Here is a 16,838-nt window from a genome sequence, read left to right as displayed (position 1 = left end):
TTTTGTAATTAGTATATTGAGTTTTCTGAATATTGTATAGAATTTAAAGTCTTTTTTCAGTCCTTTTTTTTTTTTTTTGAGTTTTTCAAGATCTCTATGTAACAGTCCTAGCTGTCCTGGAACTCACTCTGTAGACCAGACTGGCCTCAAACTCACAGAGATCCACCTACCTCTGCCTCCCAAGTGCTGGGATTAAAGTTGTGCGCCACCACCTCCTGGCTCCTTACAGTTTTCTTCTAGCTTAAGTGAACTTTTTTTTTAATATTTATTTATTTATTATGTATACAATATTCTGTTGTGTGTCTGCCTGCAGGCCAGAAGAGAACATCAGATCTCATTTCAGATGGTTGTGAGCCACCATGTGGTTGCTGGGAATTGAACTCAGGACCTTTGGAAGAGCAGTCAATGCTCTTAACCACTGAGCCATCTCTCCAGCCCTTAAGTGAACTTTTTAAAATCTTGTTTCAGTCAGTCAGGATAGTAGTCATTAATACCAAGTTTGTTTCACCTTTAAATATAAGGACTAAGCCGTATGAGATTGTCAATTTAGAGCCATTTTGAATGACTGAGAAGTAGTAGCAACTTCAAATGGTTCCATTTCATCACATGTGTCCAAGTGCTTACGAGCTTTGGTTAATAGGCAGTTTGTTTTGCCTCCCCTTGGAGAGCCACTTCCTTTTTCCACTGCTTTCTTTGTCACTAGACTTCAGTCTAAAAATCCACTCGAAGAATATTGTATACATAATAAATAAATAAATAAATAAATAAATATTAAAAAAAAAAAAAAATAAAAATCCACTCGAGTCTATTACAAGGACTCATTTTATGGCGATGCTTTGCTGAGGAAGCTGGTAATGATACAGAATTAATGAAGTATCTATCTGTACTAGGAAGTGAATTTGAAGAGACTTGAAAAGTTTGGTATTTGGCTGAGGACTTAAAAGTATACACAGCACATTTCCATCAAAAAGGGAATGAGTTAATATTTTTGAAAGATAAAAAGCATTACAGTAGTTTATAGCATAGCACTTAAACCATTTTAAATGATGTGTCCTCTGGCGGTTACACTCTTTCTACCTACTCTTCTGTTGGGTTCCCTGAGAGGAGGGATTTGATGGAGCCATCTTGTTTATGGCTGAGTTTCCAAGGTCTCTCACTGTACACAGTGTCTGGCTGAGGGTCTCTGTATTTGTTCCCATCTGCTACAGGAGGAAACTTCTCTCAGAATGGCTGAGCAAGGCTTGGATCTACTTCCTGCTTGGGGTCAAGAGGCCAATATTCTTAAAGATATATTTGATAAGTTTTACTAGATCAATGTTAAATGGATAGTTTTTAAAAACTAATTAAAACTATATTGCTTTGTGTCTCTAAATATTCTCCCATTGCTTACATAAACAAAATTTGATCTTATAAATCTTTAAGCTCAAAAAAGAACATTAGTTTAGCTACAATGAAAAAGACATCTCTTTAGCTCTAGGCTATACCATGATGGAGCATGGAGACTCACTTCCTTATCCCAGTTGTCATCTTTTCATTTTGTTTCACTTTTTTGCCTGCAGGGATTAGAACCTGTGGCCTCACAAATGCTAGGCTACCACAGAGCCACACCCACAGTCCTGTTCTGTTATCTTGATATCAGATCTAGTAAATGTGTAAACCAAATAAAGTATATTTATAAAATGTTATTTAAAAATTTTCAAATGTTTTTAGTACATTTGAACTATATTATACAATACATAAATAATGTTGGGTAATAATTGTATTTTAATATTTATTTTTAGAACTTGCCTTCGGGATCATCACGGGTTGGAGCCATTAAACTTACCTACATTTCAAAGGTAGACTATATATTATTTTTAAAATTTAACTTTTTTGTTCTTTGGTGTTTCTGAGAAAGCCTCTTAACTATGTAGCCCAGGCTAGCCTTGAATTCTCCATCTTCCTGAGTGCTGGGATTATAGGTGTGTGTCATCCTGTGCAGTTTTCATTGCATTATTCTCATGTGAATTCCTGTCCCCAGGTGGGAGGGTGAACAGATCAAAATAGCTTCTCTCTGTCATTTAGCAGTGATGCTCAGGTTCCAGTAATATTGAAGATTGCCCCTGCTTACTGTGACTAGTTCTTTAAGTTGATGAAACAGGAAGAAATATGAGATTAATTTATAGAATATGACAAATTAGACAAGTAATATTAATTTTTATGATCGGTACCTGGATGTCACAAAAGGGAGAAATTGCTGAGGACAGTGGCAGAGTTGTAATACTGGTAGCAGGAGAAGTGGAGGCAGGATTGCTAGTTTAAGGCCAGCTTTGGTTACCAGCAAGACACTGTCTGAAAATTAAATAATGAACAAAAAGACCGTAGAAAAGTCAGCTAACGGGTTCTGTCTTGAAGTTCTAGGAAAGAGTTGCTAAGTTTATATTACTTTTTAAAGGTTTTTTCCCCCAATTTAAAAAATTTCATTGCCTGACATTTTTAAGATTTATTTTTATTATTTGTATGTGTATGTGGGTGCCTGCAGATTTCAGAAGAGGGCACAGATCCCCTGGAGCTAAAGTTAGATGGTTTTGAGCCACCTGACATGATATTAGGAACTGAAATTGGGGCCTCTGAAAGAGCAGCAAGTGCTTTTAACCTCTGAACTCTCTCCACCCCCTATGTTTTATTTTGAGAAAAATGTGCACTGTCATCATGTTGAAGGAATGATGGTTTCTCCTTTTTACTTTGCTTTTACTGATTTCTGTTTCTTAAAATTGATTTTGTGCCAGGCAGTAGTGGCACATGCCTTTTGAGTTCAAAGCTAGCCTGCTCTATAGAGCAAGTTCCAGGACAGCCAGGACTGCTACACAGAATAACCCTGTCTTGAGAAACCAAAATGAATGAATGAATGAAATAGATTTTGTAGTACTAAATTTTAGTTTTCAAAAATTTAGGTTATATGTTTGTTTAATAACCTTTTTGTTTGTTTTTTACTTTTTAGACAGGGTCTCATCATATAATCTTGGTTGTCTGTGAATTCACAATGTAGTCCAGGCTGGCCTTGAATTCAAAGATCTCCTTGACTCTGCCTTTAGAGTACTGGGATTAAAGGTGTAGTAAACCATGCCAGGGTACTTTTTTGGGGAGGTGGGGGACAGGGTCTTTTTGTAGGTTTGACTGTTTCAAAGATTACTATGCAGTAATCTAGACCAGGCTGGCCTTAGACTCACAGAGATCCATCTGTCTCCCAAGTGCTGGATTAAAGAAGACCACCACTGTCCCTTTTTTTTTTTAAATTAGTGTTTTGTCGTTAAGATTAAGTTACCAAGGTGCTATGCTAGCCCTATGGGTTTGTTTGTGTGTGTAACTTTGTTTTACACAGAAGTTTGAGCATCTGTTGATAATTTAAAATATGAGGTGCAAATGTTAGTACTATTGACACTTTTAGTACTTTTGATGGTAGTGACACACTTAGTACTTCTGAGCATATGCTATTGTCTTGTGGCAGGTGTGGATTGCTTTAACAGGACACCAGTCTGCCTTGTTTTAGGGTTTCTATTGCTGTGAAGAGACATCATGACCACGACAGCTCTTCTAAGGAAAATATTTAATTGAAGGGACTTGCTTATAGTTTTCAGAGGTTCAATCCTTTATCATCATGGTGGGGAACATGGCAATGTGCAGGCAGAAATGGTGCTGGCTACATATTGAAATGCAGGCCACAGGAAGTCGACTGAGACACTGGATAGTATCCTGAGCACAGAAAACCTCAAAACCTGCCCCCACAGTGACATACTTCCTCCAGACAAGGCCATACAACAACAAAGCCACACCTCCTAATAGTGCCACTCCCTGTGAGATTATTGGAGCCAATTACATTCAAACTACTATAGCCTCTATTTAAGATACCCATCTTTATACGTAAAATACTTGGTTATCAGTTTTATAATACAGCATTTGTTCTTATTGGCAGAATATATCTGTATTGTTCCTGGACAAGATTGACTATTTTTTTTTAATATTTATTTATTTATTATGTATACAATATTCTGTCTGTGTGTATGCCTGCAGGCCTGAAGAGGGCACCAGACCCCATTACAGATGGTTGTGAGCCACCATGTGGTTGCTGGGAATTGAACTCAGGACCTTTGGAAGAGCAAGCAATGCTCTTAACCTCTGAGCCATCTCTCCAGCCCCAAGATTGACTATTTTTAAACAGAAACATTTCTGCTCAAGCCAGACTGTAAAATTTCAGAAGACAATTTTCTGTAAATTGAGACATTGAAAATGTATTTCAGAGCTGGGTGGTGGTGGTGTACGCCTTTAATCCCAGCACTTGGGAGACAGAGGCAGGCGGATCTCTGTGAGTTTGAGGCTAGCCTGGTCTAGAAGAGCTAGTTCCAGGGCAGGTACCAAAGCTACAGAGAAACCCTGTCTCGAAAAAACAAAGCAAAACAAAACAAAATTGTAGAAAATGTTTTTCAGAATGACTTGCAACCTATCTCTGTGGAGATGGAGATGGTTATTGGGAGAAGTAGGATTCCATTGTAAGAATGGAATTTTGACCCCCAATTTCCTTGTTACCCATGGTACATGTACACTACAATGCAAACATACTGCCAAGTGCTTTTCACTGTCCACAGAGTGACACACAAGGATTAGTTGTAATAAACTGCTGAGAATGGAGTACTGCCTACCAACCTGTATCTCATTTGTTGCCTTGTAGTTTTTAAAATGGAGATTGTCCTTGAAATGAAGTATTAGTTAGCTCCGTGAGGCAGGCAGGGAGTGGCCACTGTTTCCCCTGCTTCACTATTCCGAGTTAAAATGTAACCCTGTTTGTGTAGTGCCTCTCCTTCAACTCTGTAGTTTGGACTATACAATTTTATTGCTCCACTTTAGGCATGTGATTTTCCCTAGGATTTATTCCTGAAACAAACTTCATCGTGACTGGGCTGTGAATTGGGATTTGTCAGGAATTCATTTTGAAATGCCAAATATGAGTCCTGTCACTGGGAATAGCTCAGCAGAGGTCACGAATAGGGTCTGAGGGAACTTACTCAGAGGAATAGTACTGCGGTAGTGTGGCTAGTTGTATCAGCTTATGAGACGAGCTGTTCTGCACCTCATGACCTCCAACAGGAGGAGGTTGAGTGCCATGCTACTCCTCAAAGAGATTAAGGCCTTCTGGGCTTTGGACTTGAGATAAACAAGCTTGCAGTCTACCATCTTCACTTCAGTTGACTGCCAACATAGAAACAAGTTTGGGATATACATAGTTTTTTGTATTCATTGAGGGCATGTTGTAGATTATGTTATAAAAGTGTGTGTGACAATGCCTACAGGTACACTTTCAACTTCTTCACATTTTCTGGAGAAAAGAAGTTATTCAAAGAAACTGTAGAAGTATCATTTGTCGCCGGGCGGTGGTGGCGCACGCCTTTAATCCCAGCACTTGGGAGGCAGAGGCAGGAGGATCTTTGTGAGTTCGAGGCCAGCCTGGTCTACAAAGGGAGTTCCAGGACAGGCTCCAAAGCTACAGAGAAACCCTGTCTCGAAAAACCAAAAAAAAAAAAAAAAAAAGAAGTATCATTTGTCTTATATTACAATTGGGACCCAGATTATTTTGTATCTAATTTGCTATCTTTAGATTGCTTTTAAATTTTAATTTCAGATCGGTATGCTAAGTGGGAAATTGTGCATGTGGAAGATTGTATAGTATTTGAAGCTGAGTATTATATGTAACATGTGGAGAAGGAATAACTCAGACCTCTTTTTTCTTACTAGGTTAGTGATGCAACTAAGTTAAGGCCAAAGGCAGAGTTCTGTTTTGGTAAGTAGCCATATTTACATTATTTTATTTTCTAAATGATAATCATTTTACCAACCTCCTCTTAGTTCTTAAAAAACGATTATTTACTTATTTATTTGTGTGTGTCACAACATTCGTGTGGAGATGAGAGAACAACTTCCAGGAGTCAGTTCTCTCCTGTCACCATGTGGGCTCAAGGGGTTGAACTCTGCTTGTTATTTTATATTAGGCTGAAAAAAAGTAATACAGTCACAAGAAGCAAACCGATGGCTGAATAAATTTATATGAAATTCCTTTACACCTATCACCCAGGTGAGGGAATAAAACTTTGACCCCGGCTACCAACCCCACGTGTCTTTCCTCTTCTTGTTCTAGTCATAACCCCCCACACTCATATGTAACTGTCGTGATCTCACCCAGCAGAATTTCAGGTAGTTTTTAGTTGTACCTTTTTTTTCTCTGTTGACCACAGAAATAATGCAAAGGATGTTGTCTTTTGCAAGGGAATGAGATATTCACACCTTGGAGGCAGGAGGAGTTGAGGATGTTACATAGGCTGTGAATAGGTGTGCAGTGAATGCCTAGGACACATTGGGCTCTGGGAGAATAAGGAGGATTGGTGCCTCAAGGATCTCAGGCTAACTGACAGATATAATATCTGTCGTTATCATTCCAGCCGTCAGAAGACAGGGATATAGAGTCAAAGGTGCCACCATGGGTGAGGACACCCCATGCTGGGGGCCAGGTAAATCACGGACCACTTTTTACCACCAGTCACAAGAAAGAAGACCTCATGGGAAGATGTGTGCAGGGGAGGAGAACGTGATGTAGGAACTGGAGACAGGTGCTGGAGGCAGAGGTGTGCAGGGGAGGAGAACGTGATGTAGGAACTGGAGGCAGATGCTGGAGGCAGAGGTCAGGGTGTGTGGTATGTTGACAAGCAGCACAGTTCATTTTGAAACAGGGAAGAAAGTAGAGAGTGCCTGAAGGTGAATGAGCTGCTGGCTCCACGCAAGGGACTTAAGCAGATGGGTGAGTCATGTGACTTAAGATCTTAAATGGGATGGAACTGATGGGGTGAGAGAAGCTAGAAGAACGTTAGAAGTACAGAGACTGGGAGATTTGGCCTCCACCCAGGCAGATTCCCTATCCTGACTGACTGGTTTGCAGTTGACTCTCTCTTGTATGCTGATTTCATTTCCTTTAGGCATATACCAAGAAGTGGCCTTTTTTTTTTTTTTTTCTAATATGTACAAATTAGAGGTAAAAATGGTCCAAAAGTAGAAAAGGTTAGGGAAAGAGAAGAGAACCTTCTCTTCTGTGGAACAGTGTGGAGCAGGATGCTAGGGTGTGGTGCCTAATCTTGATTGTCATCTTATAGAATTTAGAACCATCATGAAAACAACCCTGTGGAGAAACAAGTCTGTGAGGGAGTTAATCTGACCTAGAGATTAGATTAACAGAGGTGGGAAGAACTTCCTAAATGTGAGTAGTACCATTACATGGGTTTGGGGAGGAAGTAAGCGGAGCACAGAGGTTCATCATTTTCTGCTTCCTGACTGTGGATGCAGTGTGACCTGCCACCTGCTGTGAGGGCTGTAGCATCTGGAACTGTAAGCGAGAATGGACCCTTCCTTCCTTAAATGGCTTCTGTCAGATGTTTTGTTATAGCAGTGAGGCAAGGAACTAAAACGCGAGCAAGAGAGGATCCAGGGAGCAGGGGGACAGAAGGGCTCAGTGAAACCTCTTGGCTTTTACAATTAGTGTGCATTAATATATGGAGAAATTTAGAGTGTGTTGAGAGAATGAGTGGTAGCTCAAACTGAGGAAATTGGTGCCTCTCAGTCTGTTAAAGTGGGAAGGGACAGAAATTAAGACTGATTAGCTCCTATAAAAGGGGGACTGTTTTACATTGAAGTTAAAAAAGGGTACTTTTGGGGCAATGTTAATGTTAAAGTTCTTTGCTTTCTTCCGAGTGTAGAGGGTGCCTTTCTCCTGCAGGTTGGTATTCAGAGCAGAATCTGATAGCAGCCTCATATGTCCAGTAAGTTAAAAGCCATTGTGAACAGATTGAAGTTAGCTGCTCAGGGAAGCCTGCTGTGTTTGTCCTTATTAAGAAACTTTTGTAAAAGTTATACATTGCTGCAGATTAGAATTATGGTTACTAAATAAGAGGATGTTCAGGGCCTTGGAATTGAAGGCTATTAGGGCTCATCACCTAACAGAGAATTCTGTTAGAATATATGATCACATGCTTATTTTTAGTGCTGGATTTTGAACCTAGGACTTGGGCACACTAGGCAAATGCTCTACCACTGAGCGAAATACACCTCTAACCCAAACACACATCCTTTTAACACTTAAAATATCTCCGCTTTGTTAGTTTGAGGATATTGTTTAAAGTGTTCAAGTGGAATTCCGCCTTGCCCTCTTCTCCCCACTTCAAACCCTTCCCAGTCTCAGAAAGCACAAGAAATGGTGGCTCTTCCTCACGACCACACCCACAGGGTATTTAAAGGCCTCCTAAGGAAAGGCCAGGTGGTTTTCCTGTTCCCTCTCCCCTTCTCCTCTCTTGGAAGACCATCCTGGTGTGTTTTATTTATTAAGTCCGGTCTTTTAATTCTTAATTCAGCTTGATTGTGTTTGCTGCATCAGCAGAGATACTTAATATCGGGGTATAGAAACTTTTTATATAGTAATAAACTCAACATTCATTGTTATTGGGCCTAATTAGAGTAGGTGATTTTATTTGGGATCAAGGAATAAGATGAACTTCTTGTTCGTTTTTCTGTAGTCCGCTGCATCTGGCAGGAATAGAGATTCATAAAACAGTTGCCTTCAGAGAGATACTAGAACCCCAACTACATTCTAAAGTGGCAGGCTATCTTTAATTAGCCTGAAACAGGGGAAACAAGAAACACTCAAACCTTATCTTTGATAAAGGTAGGAGACATGAGCAGGTGGCCCTCAGTGTATAAATATGGAAGCAGATGGAAGAATAGCAACTCTTTTTGCAGAGCAGAGAAAGAGGCCAATTGAAGAGCTAACCATTTCAGTGCCCTGCCCCATCCCTCTCTAATAGGCTTAGGTAATGGCGCCTGTTGGGGGATGGGGAAGCTACAGCGAAGGGGGACTGAGAACAGGTTCTTTGTTTGGATGTCTTAAAAAAAAAAAAAAAAAACAACAGAAACCAAAACTCTAGTCTCTGTCTCCGTTTGGCTCACGTCGGCAGCAACCCTTCCCCCAGCCCAGCAGGGAATGGGATGTGTGGTGTGTCCAGAAATAGAAACTAGCACTAATCCCAGAGAAGGGAAGGAATGAGGCACAAACTGAAAAGGAGGATTAAAAGAGAATCTGAATACTGAAGTAGCCCTGTCCTATGCAGCCCCAGGGAACCTGCAGCCAGCTGCAGCCAGCTGCAGCCAGCAATAGGTGGGTAGCGCCTGAGTCCCCTCAAAAGTTGAAGGGTGGTCCTGACATCTGGATGTTTTCGCTAGGCAACCCAAGAGGGCACAACCGGCCTTTTAGTCCCTCTTAAAAATAGTAACAGACAGCCCGAATTACTTAGTATTTGAGAAGACTTGTCAGATAGAAAAAGAAACAAGTAATGCAAAACGCAGAAGAAAACCTTTTTCTCTTTTCTCCCCAAGACATAGTTTCTCTGTGTATCCCTGGATGTTCTGGAACTCTCTGTAGACCAGACTGGCTTCAAGCTCAAGAGACCTCACTGCCTCTCTAGAGCTGGGATTAAAGGCATGAACCACCACCACCAGGCTAACTTTTTTTTTTTTTAAGGCAAATCAGCAAAAGTTAAAAAGAGGTAATAGAGAAATTGATGTGACAATCTCACTTATAAATTTGTAATCTCAGCATTTCAAGAGGATGGCAGATCACAGGCCACCAGCCACTTTCTCCCGGGGGGGGGGGGAGCGAAAACCAGAGAAATGAGAAAGGCCCTCATCACCACTAAATCTGTGGCCACACTAACACATTTGAGTCATGGCCTTTTGGTCCTGGGTCGTGAGAGGGTTTTTGCTGCAGTTACATCAATGCCTGTGCTGTAGTTTTTATGCATTTGTTTTATTTCCTCTGTTGTAAGGATTTGAATAAAAATGTACTCAGGTGAAAAGGTAGGAAGCAAACAAGCTTGGCAACCCAGAGGTGTCCTAGCTTTGTGTTTGTGGGAGTCACAGCTTTTTCTTCCTTTCCATGTCCACTCCTCCCCTGCACCGCATACACACCACTTTTCAGTCATTCCCTCTCTGGAAGCCTGAGGACAATGATGGAGAGGATCCCCGTGTCCACGTCTTCACATGCATTGCCACTTTTTCTCTGGGAAAGGATGCATGACATTGCTGATGGGGAGGTGCGGAGAGCAGGGCTCAGATTAGACAGTGCTCGGGAGCCTTGCTAATTCCTGACTTTGTAGTTTGTAGCAGATGGCTCTGCTCCCCTTGCCATGAAATAAAAGCATGCGAGTTTTTTATTCCAATGACAAGGTACACCAAGAGTTGTGTTATTTTGTTTGTTTTAGTTTTTTGTTTTGGGGGTTAGGGGCTAGAGATGAAACCCAGAGCCTGCGTGTGGTAACAAACACCGAGCTACATCTCAAACGGCAAGGAGTCTTTTTAGTTTAGTTATGTTGGCCTCCTTTTTTCCTTCAAAAAAGTCTTATATAAACATTACACTTTTAGAAGTATGTTTATTATATACATTTGCTTTGTGCTAGCTGTTGTAGTCCACTGTTAGATTCTATTTATTTTTAAACTTGGTATTTTATTTTGTGTGTATGGATGTTTTGCTTTCATGTATGTTTGGGCACCAGGTGTGTGTCTGGTGGTCCCTGTCAGATTTCCCTGGGACTGGAGTTATAGACAGTTGTACATGGCCACATGGGTTCTGGAGTCGTACTTGTATCCTCTGGAAGAACTAAGTAAGCCTTTTCTCTTAGATCATAAACTTCTTCAGTGTTCTGAGCTGATGCCCTAAACATTATTTTGGAAAGGAAGTACCATTGAGTTGACAGTGGACAAGGTCTGGAGGAATACTGTGCTGACTACTGTATGTTAGCAGCAGATCTGTCTTACGGAGTTCCTAGTTATGCTGAAATACACGTTCTCTAGTGCTTCCGCGCCTTCCTCGTGCTGTGACCCTTTAGAACAGTTCCTCATGTTGTGGTGACTCCCAACCATCAAATTATTTTCGTTACTACTTCGTAACTGTAATTTTGCTACAGTTATGAATCACAATGCAAATATCTGTGTTTTTTGGTGGTCTTAGGCGACCCCTGTGAAAGGATCGCTCAACCCCCAAGGGATTCAAGACCCACAGATTGAAAACCACCATTCTAGAAACAAACAAAAGTATAAAATGTGGTGTATTACAGTTTTTTACTTTTCAGATGAATTTTTTGTAGCACATCATAAGATAGGCTTTGACTTCTGTGATCTTCAACTTAGTCTAGGGAGCTCTGTTTTAGAGTAGTTTGTTCTCAGGCCCAATTTCAAAATCATGTGTGTTTGAGAAATAACTTTTCTTTTCCCTTGAGGGTTTTCATTTCCTTCTTCTCTTAGTCATATTCAACTCAGTGCTAGTACATTAATAATTCAATGTTGTGGTGGAGATTTTTGGAAGTTTTTTTTTTTGTTTTTTTATTGGTTGGTTGGTTTTGAGGCAGGGTCTCACTCTGCAGCCTTGGCTTTCCTAGAATTCACTGTGTAGATTGGGCTGGCCTGGCACTCACAGAGATAGGCCTACCTCTGCCTTTCAGAGGGTTAGTATTAAAGATGTGTGCTGCCACGCCTGGCCTTGGAAGTTGATTTTATATTTGAACAATTTAAACAGTGTGGCTGTTAATGTGCATTAGATGCATTAGCTTCTATAGTAGTCTTTGATTTTCTAAACACATGCATATGATATAAGTAGGTATAATTAAAGAGCCCCTTATGACTTGTAGACAGCTGTCTGCAGATGTATTTTATGAAGTTCCAGTCCCTAAGGGGGCATTTGTAAATTTCATTGAAAATATGCCTTTAATCTCAGCACTTGAGGCAGAGGCAGGTGGATCTCCATGAGTTCAAAGCCAGCCTGGTCTACAAGAGCTAGTTCCAGAACAACAAGAACGGTTACACAGAGAAACCTTGTCTCGAAAAACCAAAGGAAAAAAAAGAAAAAAGAAAATAAAAAGGGTTGGTATTTTATTTTCTTTGGCGAAAGCTCCAAGTATAACAATATTTGTATTTAAGGTTAAATGCAAATATTATTTTGGGCTAAAAATATTATCAGAGGCTAAATATAAATATATGTATAAGCTTAAATTATGGAGATTTTCAAATACATAAAGTCTACAGGATTAAAAGGAAAATTGATAGAATATTTGTTTTGTCAAGGATGCCATGAGAATTAACAGGGAAAATGAGAATTAACAGGGAAAGTACTTATGATAAAGTAATTGGTTAATAGGAAAGCTCCTGCAGATCAGTAAATTACAGATGAGCAGCTCAAGAGAAATGAGCAGCCGGTACTGCACCCAGACCGCTGTCAATCGCGGACGCCAGAAATAAAAGGCTCCTCACAGAGACTTGAAAATGGCCACAAACAGAAGTGTCAACATCTTCAGCTCAGCATCGCTGGCTGTGGAGTATGTGGACTCACTGCTGCCTGAGAACCCTCTCTGCAGGAGCCCTTTAAGAACGCTTGGGGCTACATGCTGGATAACTATACAAAGTTCCAGATCGCTACCTGGGGGTCCCTCATAGTTCATGAAGCCATCTATTTCTTGTTCTCACTACCTGGATTTTTATTCCAGTTTATACCTTATATGAGAAAGTACAAAATTCAAAAGGATAAGCCAGAAAGCTTTGAAAGCCAATGGAAGTGTTTGAAAGGAATTCTCTTCAATCATTTTTTTATCCAGCTGCCTATGATTTGTGGGACTTATTATTTCACAGAGTATTTCAATATTCCTTATGATTGGGAAAGAATGCCAAGATGGTATATGATTTTGGCAAGGTGCTTGGGCTGTGCGGTCATTGAAGATACCTGGCACTATTTCCTGCACAGACTCCTTCATCACAAGAGGATTTATAAATACATTCATAAAATCCACCATGAGTTTCAGGCTCCATTCGGAATTGAAGCAGAATATGCTCATCCTTTAGAAACCATAATCCTCGGAACTGGATTTTTCATTGGCATTGTGCTCCTGTGCGATCACGTGATTCTTCTTTGGGCGTGGGTGACTGTCCGTTTGCTAGAAACTATCGATGTCCATAGCGGCTATTACATTCCCATCAACCCGTTGAACTTCATCCCCTTCTATATGGGTTCTCGGCACCGCGATTTCCACCACATGAATTTCATTGGGAATTATGCATCCACCTTCACATGGTGGGATAAAATCTTTGGGACAGACATCCAATATCATGCCTACATTGAGAAGATGAAGAAGCTTGGGAAAAAGACTGAATGAGCGCCCCTCGTGCACCTTTTGGAGATGCATTTCCTCAACTGGAGCTGGTAACTAACACTGCTTCTGGGGAGCAGGAAGAAGCACGGGACTTGGCTGCTAAATGATAAAAAGAACATTAACGACCTTTAATTATCTTCCAGATGGGAACTTTGCTACTTCACATTCAATTTCTGTATATGTGGAAATAAATAAATATATATATTTAAGTACAGTTTTCACAAGGAGGTTTTAAAGGCCATTTTGCTAACCTCGCCAAAAGGTTTCAGGTTTTGGAGGAAGTATTAATGTACAACTTACCACTTCATGCCACCCAGGCTGAAGTTGACATTGCCTTTTAATCCTTTTACATAGGCTGGTCAGTTCGAAAATTTCTCAACAATAATGTTTGCCTTCTAGTTGACTTTAGACATGAGTGTTTTTTAGAATTTACCCAAAATTAAAATAATGGGAATTGAATATATTAGCTGACAGAGCGAGTGACTGAAACCCCACTCTGGTCTGGGGCTGACCAATTTATACTATTCTTTCTGTGAAGGATTGCTTGATTGTAGTAACTTTATTGGCATCTTGTAAATTGACTCATTTCTTACGTGATGTATATAGAATATTATAGTCTAAAGATTTTCAAATTACTTGAGGTGTTTTTTAAACTGAAGAGCTCCTTTCTGCTGTTGATATCTTGTGTGTGTGTCAAGTGTTCATTGAAGTTGTCTTGAGCTTTGTAAATTGACTTCCATCTGCACCCAGAACTGTTGAAATAAATGTGATCTTTGTCTGAAAAAAAAAAAAGAGAGAAATGAGCAAAAGAATATATAAAGCTCATGAAGCAAATGCAGGTGCCTAATACCCATATAAAACTTACTTTCTCGGTGCTGGAGAGATGGCTCAGATGTTAAGAGCATTGCCTGCTCTTCCAAAGGTCCTGAGTTCAATTCCCAGCAACCACATGGTGGCTCACAACCATCTGTAAAGGGGTCTGGTGCCCTCTTCTGGCCTGCAGGCATACACACAAGCAGAATATTGTATACATAATAAATAAATAAATGTTAAAAAAAAAAAAGAAAAACTTACTTTCTCAATAATTAAATTCAAATTCAAGCAAGGTGTAGTTATCTACTAATTAGCAACTATAATTAGGTTGTTAATAGAGTGCTATATCAGCTAGGCTTCATTGAATGAAATAATATTTGAGGCGTTTCTCCATCCCAAGGTAATTGTTACAGGGGATTATTCTCACATATGTCAGAAGACAGAAAGAGTGCAGTGGAGATGTTGCAGTAACTTAGACATTAGGAACAGCATGAAGCTGCTCCACTTGGGCTAGGAGAGAGAGAGGAATCATCCGTAGTGGAGGAGCAGCTACCAGGAAGCTATGCAATAATGAACGGTTCAGACTCTGAGCCTCTAAGCTTAAAGACTTTAAAGCCAGGGTGAATATGTAGCACAGATGCTAGTAACAGTACAGGTGAGATGTGTTAGAGGTCTTGTGCACACAACTGGGAAGACGCTTCTGGATAGGGATTCAGTATTAGGGAAGGCAATTTTCTAATGCAGAAGTTGGTTTTCTTTTTTCTTTTGGTTTTTTGTTTGAGACAGTGTCTCGTTATATGGCTCTAGCTGACCTGGAACTATCAGTCCGGGCTGATAGTGAACACAAAGAGATCCACCTGCCTCTGTCTACCGAGTCCTAGGATTAAAGGCATATGCCACCATGCCTGACCCAAAACAAAATTTTTAAAAATTACTTTTAAAATGATTTTATTAGTATGGGTATTTTGCTGTCAGGTCTGTACACCACTTGTATGCAGTATGCAGTACTCTCAGAGGTCAGAAGAGGGTATTGGATACCCTGGAAGAGGAGTTACAGACAATTGTGAGCTATTATGTGGGTGCTAGGAATTGAACCCAGGTCCCCTGGAAGTGTAGCCAGTGCTCTTAATCTCCGAGCTATCTCTCCAGTCCCCCAAAGCAAAATATTTAAATGTTAATACTCTGTGACTTATTTCTGTATCAAGAAAATTATTCCACAGAAATGCTGGTCAAAGTTTGGAGGCACATGTCCAAGTGATGTTTCATTGTGATGTTCTTTTTGTTTAGCTTTTTTGAGATAAGGTTTCTCTGTGGGATAGCCCTGGCTCTTGGAACTCTCTGTGTAGGCCAGGCTGGCCTTGAACTCACAGAGATCTACCCGCCTCCTGATTGTTGGGTTTGAAGTATACATGACTGGAGAACTAACTCACTATTTAGCAGTATATGCATTTAATGAAAACTGGTCATGAAAGAGTTTTGCCTGTATAGCTCATTGAAAGCAGTATTTTATATGGCCTAATGTATTTTGTGAAATCCAAGAGTTGCAGTGTTGAATCTGGGAAGACATTTGCAGCTGTCCTAAACATAATTTAGAGGTAACAACTTTATTTCATGTACTTTTATTTTGACAGTTATGAATGCAGGGATGAGAAAATACTTCCTACAAGCCAATGATCAGCAAGACTTAGTGGAGTGGGTCAATGTCTTGAACAAAGCTATAAAAATTACAGTAAGTATGTATTTAAAATTTTCCCTTTACAGAAGTAATCTTTACATTTTTAAAATGTGTCTATTATCCTCAGATTACCAGCAGGTTACACATTCAAGCATGGTTTAAAAGATGTGTTCTGAATGTGAGCCATTTGCTTGTGCGTGGGGTGGTCAGCCTCTGAATGCCTTTCACTGTGTCTCCAGTAAGGATCCATCACTGTGCATGCTGATTGTGTTTTTGTTGTATATCTAGAGTAGGATGAAAGGCTTTGGACCTCTTACTCTGGGGATGGGCATAGCATTACCCTTTTCTAAGCCATGGCAGGCAAAGGAGATGGATGTGCACAAGGGGAGAAGGCTCAGCTCTAGAGATTGAGTCTGAAGAGTTATGGTGCCTAGAGGGTCCTGCCTGTGTGCTCTAGGGATGTCTGAAGCTCTAAACTTCTATCACCTGCCCTTTTCCCTGGAGTTTCAGGTCCTGCTGCTCTTCCCTCCTGTTGATGCTACAACTCTCTGCTGTTAAACTTTTCTTCTGTTTGGTTTTAAAATGAACATCAGTACTTACTGATTATTTACACCATACCAGCAGGAAGGCTTTAGATGAAGGTTTTCCCTCAGTTTTCCAGAAAGGTTGAGTGACTTGTATAGACTTCAGCACTGGTAAGCTATGAGGCTGAAACCCAGGCAAGCCTGTTGGTTGGTTCTGGACCCAGAATTCTGCAGTGCAATGAGCAAAGAACCCCTTCCTAAAGTCAGACAAGCCTTTCTGAGCAAGTTCCCCTGCTGCTGCTGCTGCTGCTGTTGCTGCGCCTTTTCTCCTTAAAAGTAGGCTGCCTAGAATGGTTTAGGAAGGAGCTCCTCCTGTGTGGGGTTGTATCAGTTAAAACCTTTTTTCAGTGAAGTATAGTTATTTATTGATCCTAATCTACTCTTGGTCAAAGAGCATGTTCCAGGAAATTAATGCATATATTCCTCATCTCAAGTAAATGATTCTCTGTCTGTGCCTCACAGCAGCAGAGTTAAGATAGCCGACCAAGGCTGTTCTTAGATCATTTT

At 40.3% G+C, this 16,838-nt stretch overlaps 2 protein-coding genes across 9 annotated transcripts in view; both read left to right on the top strand.

The window, feature by feature from the left end:
* Plekha1 (pleckstrin homology domain containing A1) overlaps window positions 1–16,838 on the top strand; it is a 56,614-nt gene that overhangs the window by 16,056 nt on the left and 23,720 nt on the right. For 7 of the 8 annotated variants that reach the window (XM_041666211.1, XM_041666207.1, XM_041666212.1 and 4 more), the window contains exons 3-5: window positions 1,782–1,838; window positions 5,767–5,812; window positions 15,704–15,801. In XM_041666211.1, coding sequence (XP_041522145.1) covers window positions 1,782–1,838; window positions 5,767–5,812; window positions 15,704–15,801 — 201 coding nt within the window. The remainder of the gene's footprint in view (window positions 1–1,781; window positions 1,839–5,766; window positions 5,813–15,703; window positions 15,802–16,838) is intronic. The other variant, XM_041666215.1, reaches the window with a different exon arrangement.
* LOC121457492 (methylsterol monooxygenase 1-like) lies at window positions 12,308–14,069 on the top strand. The gene is given in 2 exon segments (XM_041666216.1): window positions 12,308–12,462; window positions 12,465–14,069. Coding segments are annotated over 2 exon segments (882 nt in total). The 5' UTR covers window positions 12,308–12,378; the 3' UTR covers window positions 13,263–14,069.

The sequence above is a fragment of the Microtus oregoni genome, unplaced genomic scaffold (genome assembly GCF_018167655.1).
Source record: "Microtus oregoni isolate MIOR12 unplaced genomic scaffold, Mior012 000016F_ref0000370, whole genome shotgun sequence".
In the NCBI taxonomy this organism is placed as follows: domain Eukaryota; kingdom Metazoa; phylum Chordata; class Mammalia; order Rodentia; family Cricetidae; genus Microtus; species Microtus oregoni.
The sequence above is the reverse complement of the archived record's forward strand: the minus strand, read 5'-3'. Positions and strand labels throughout refer to the sequence as shown.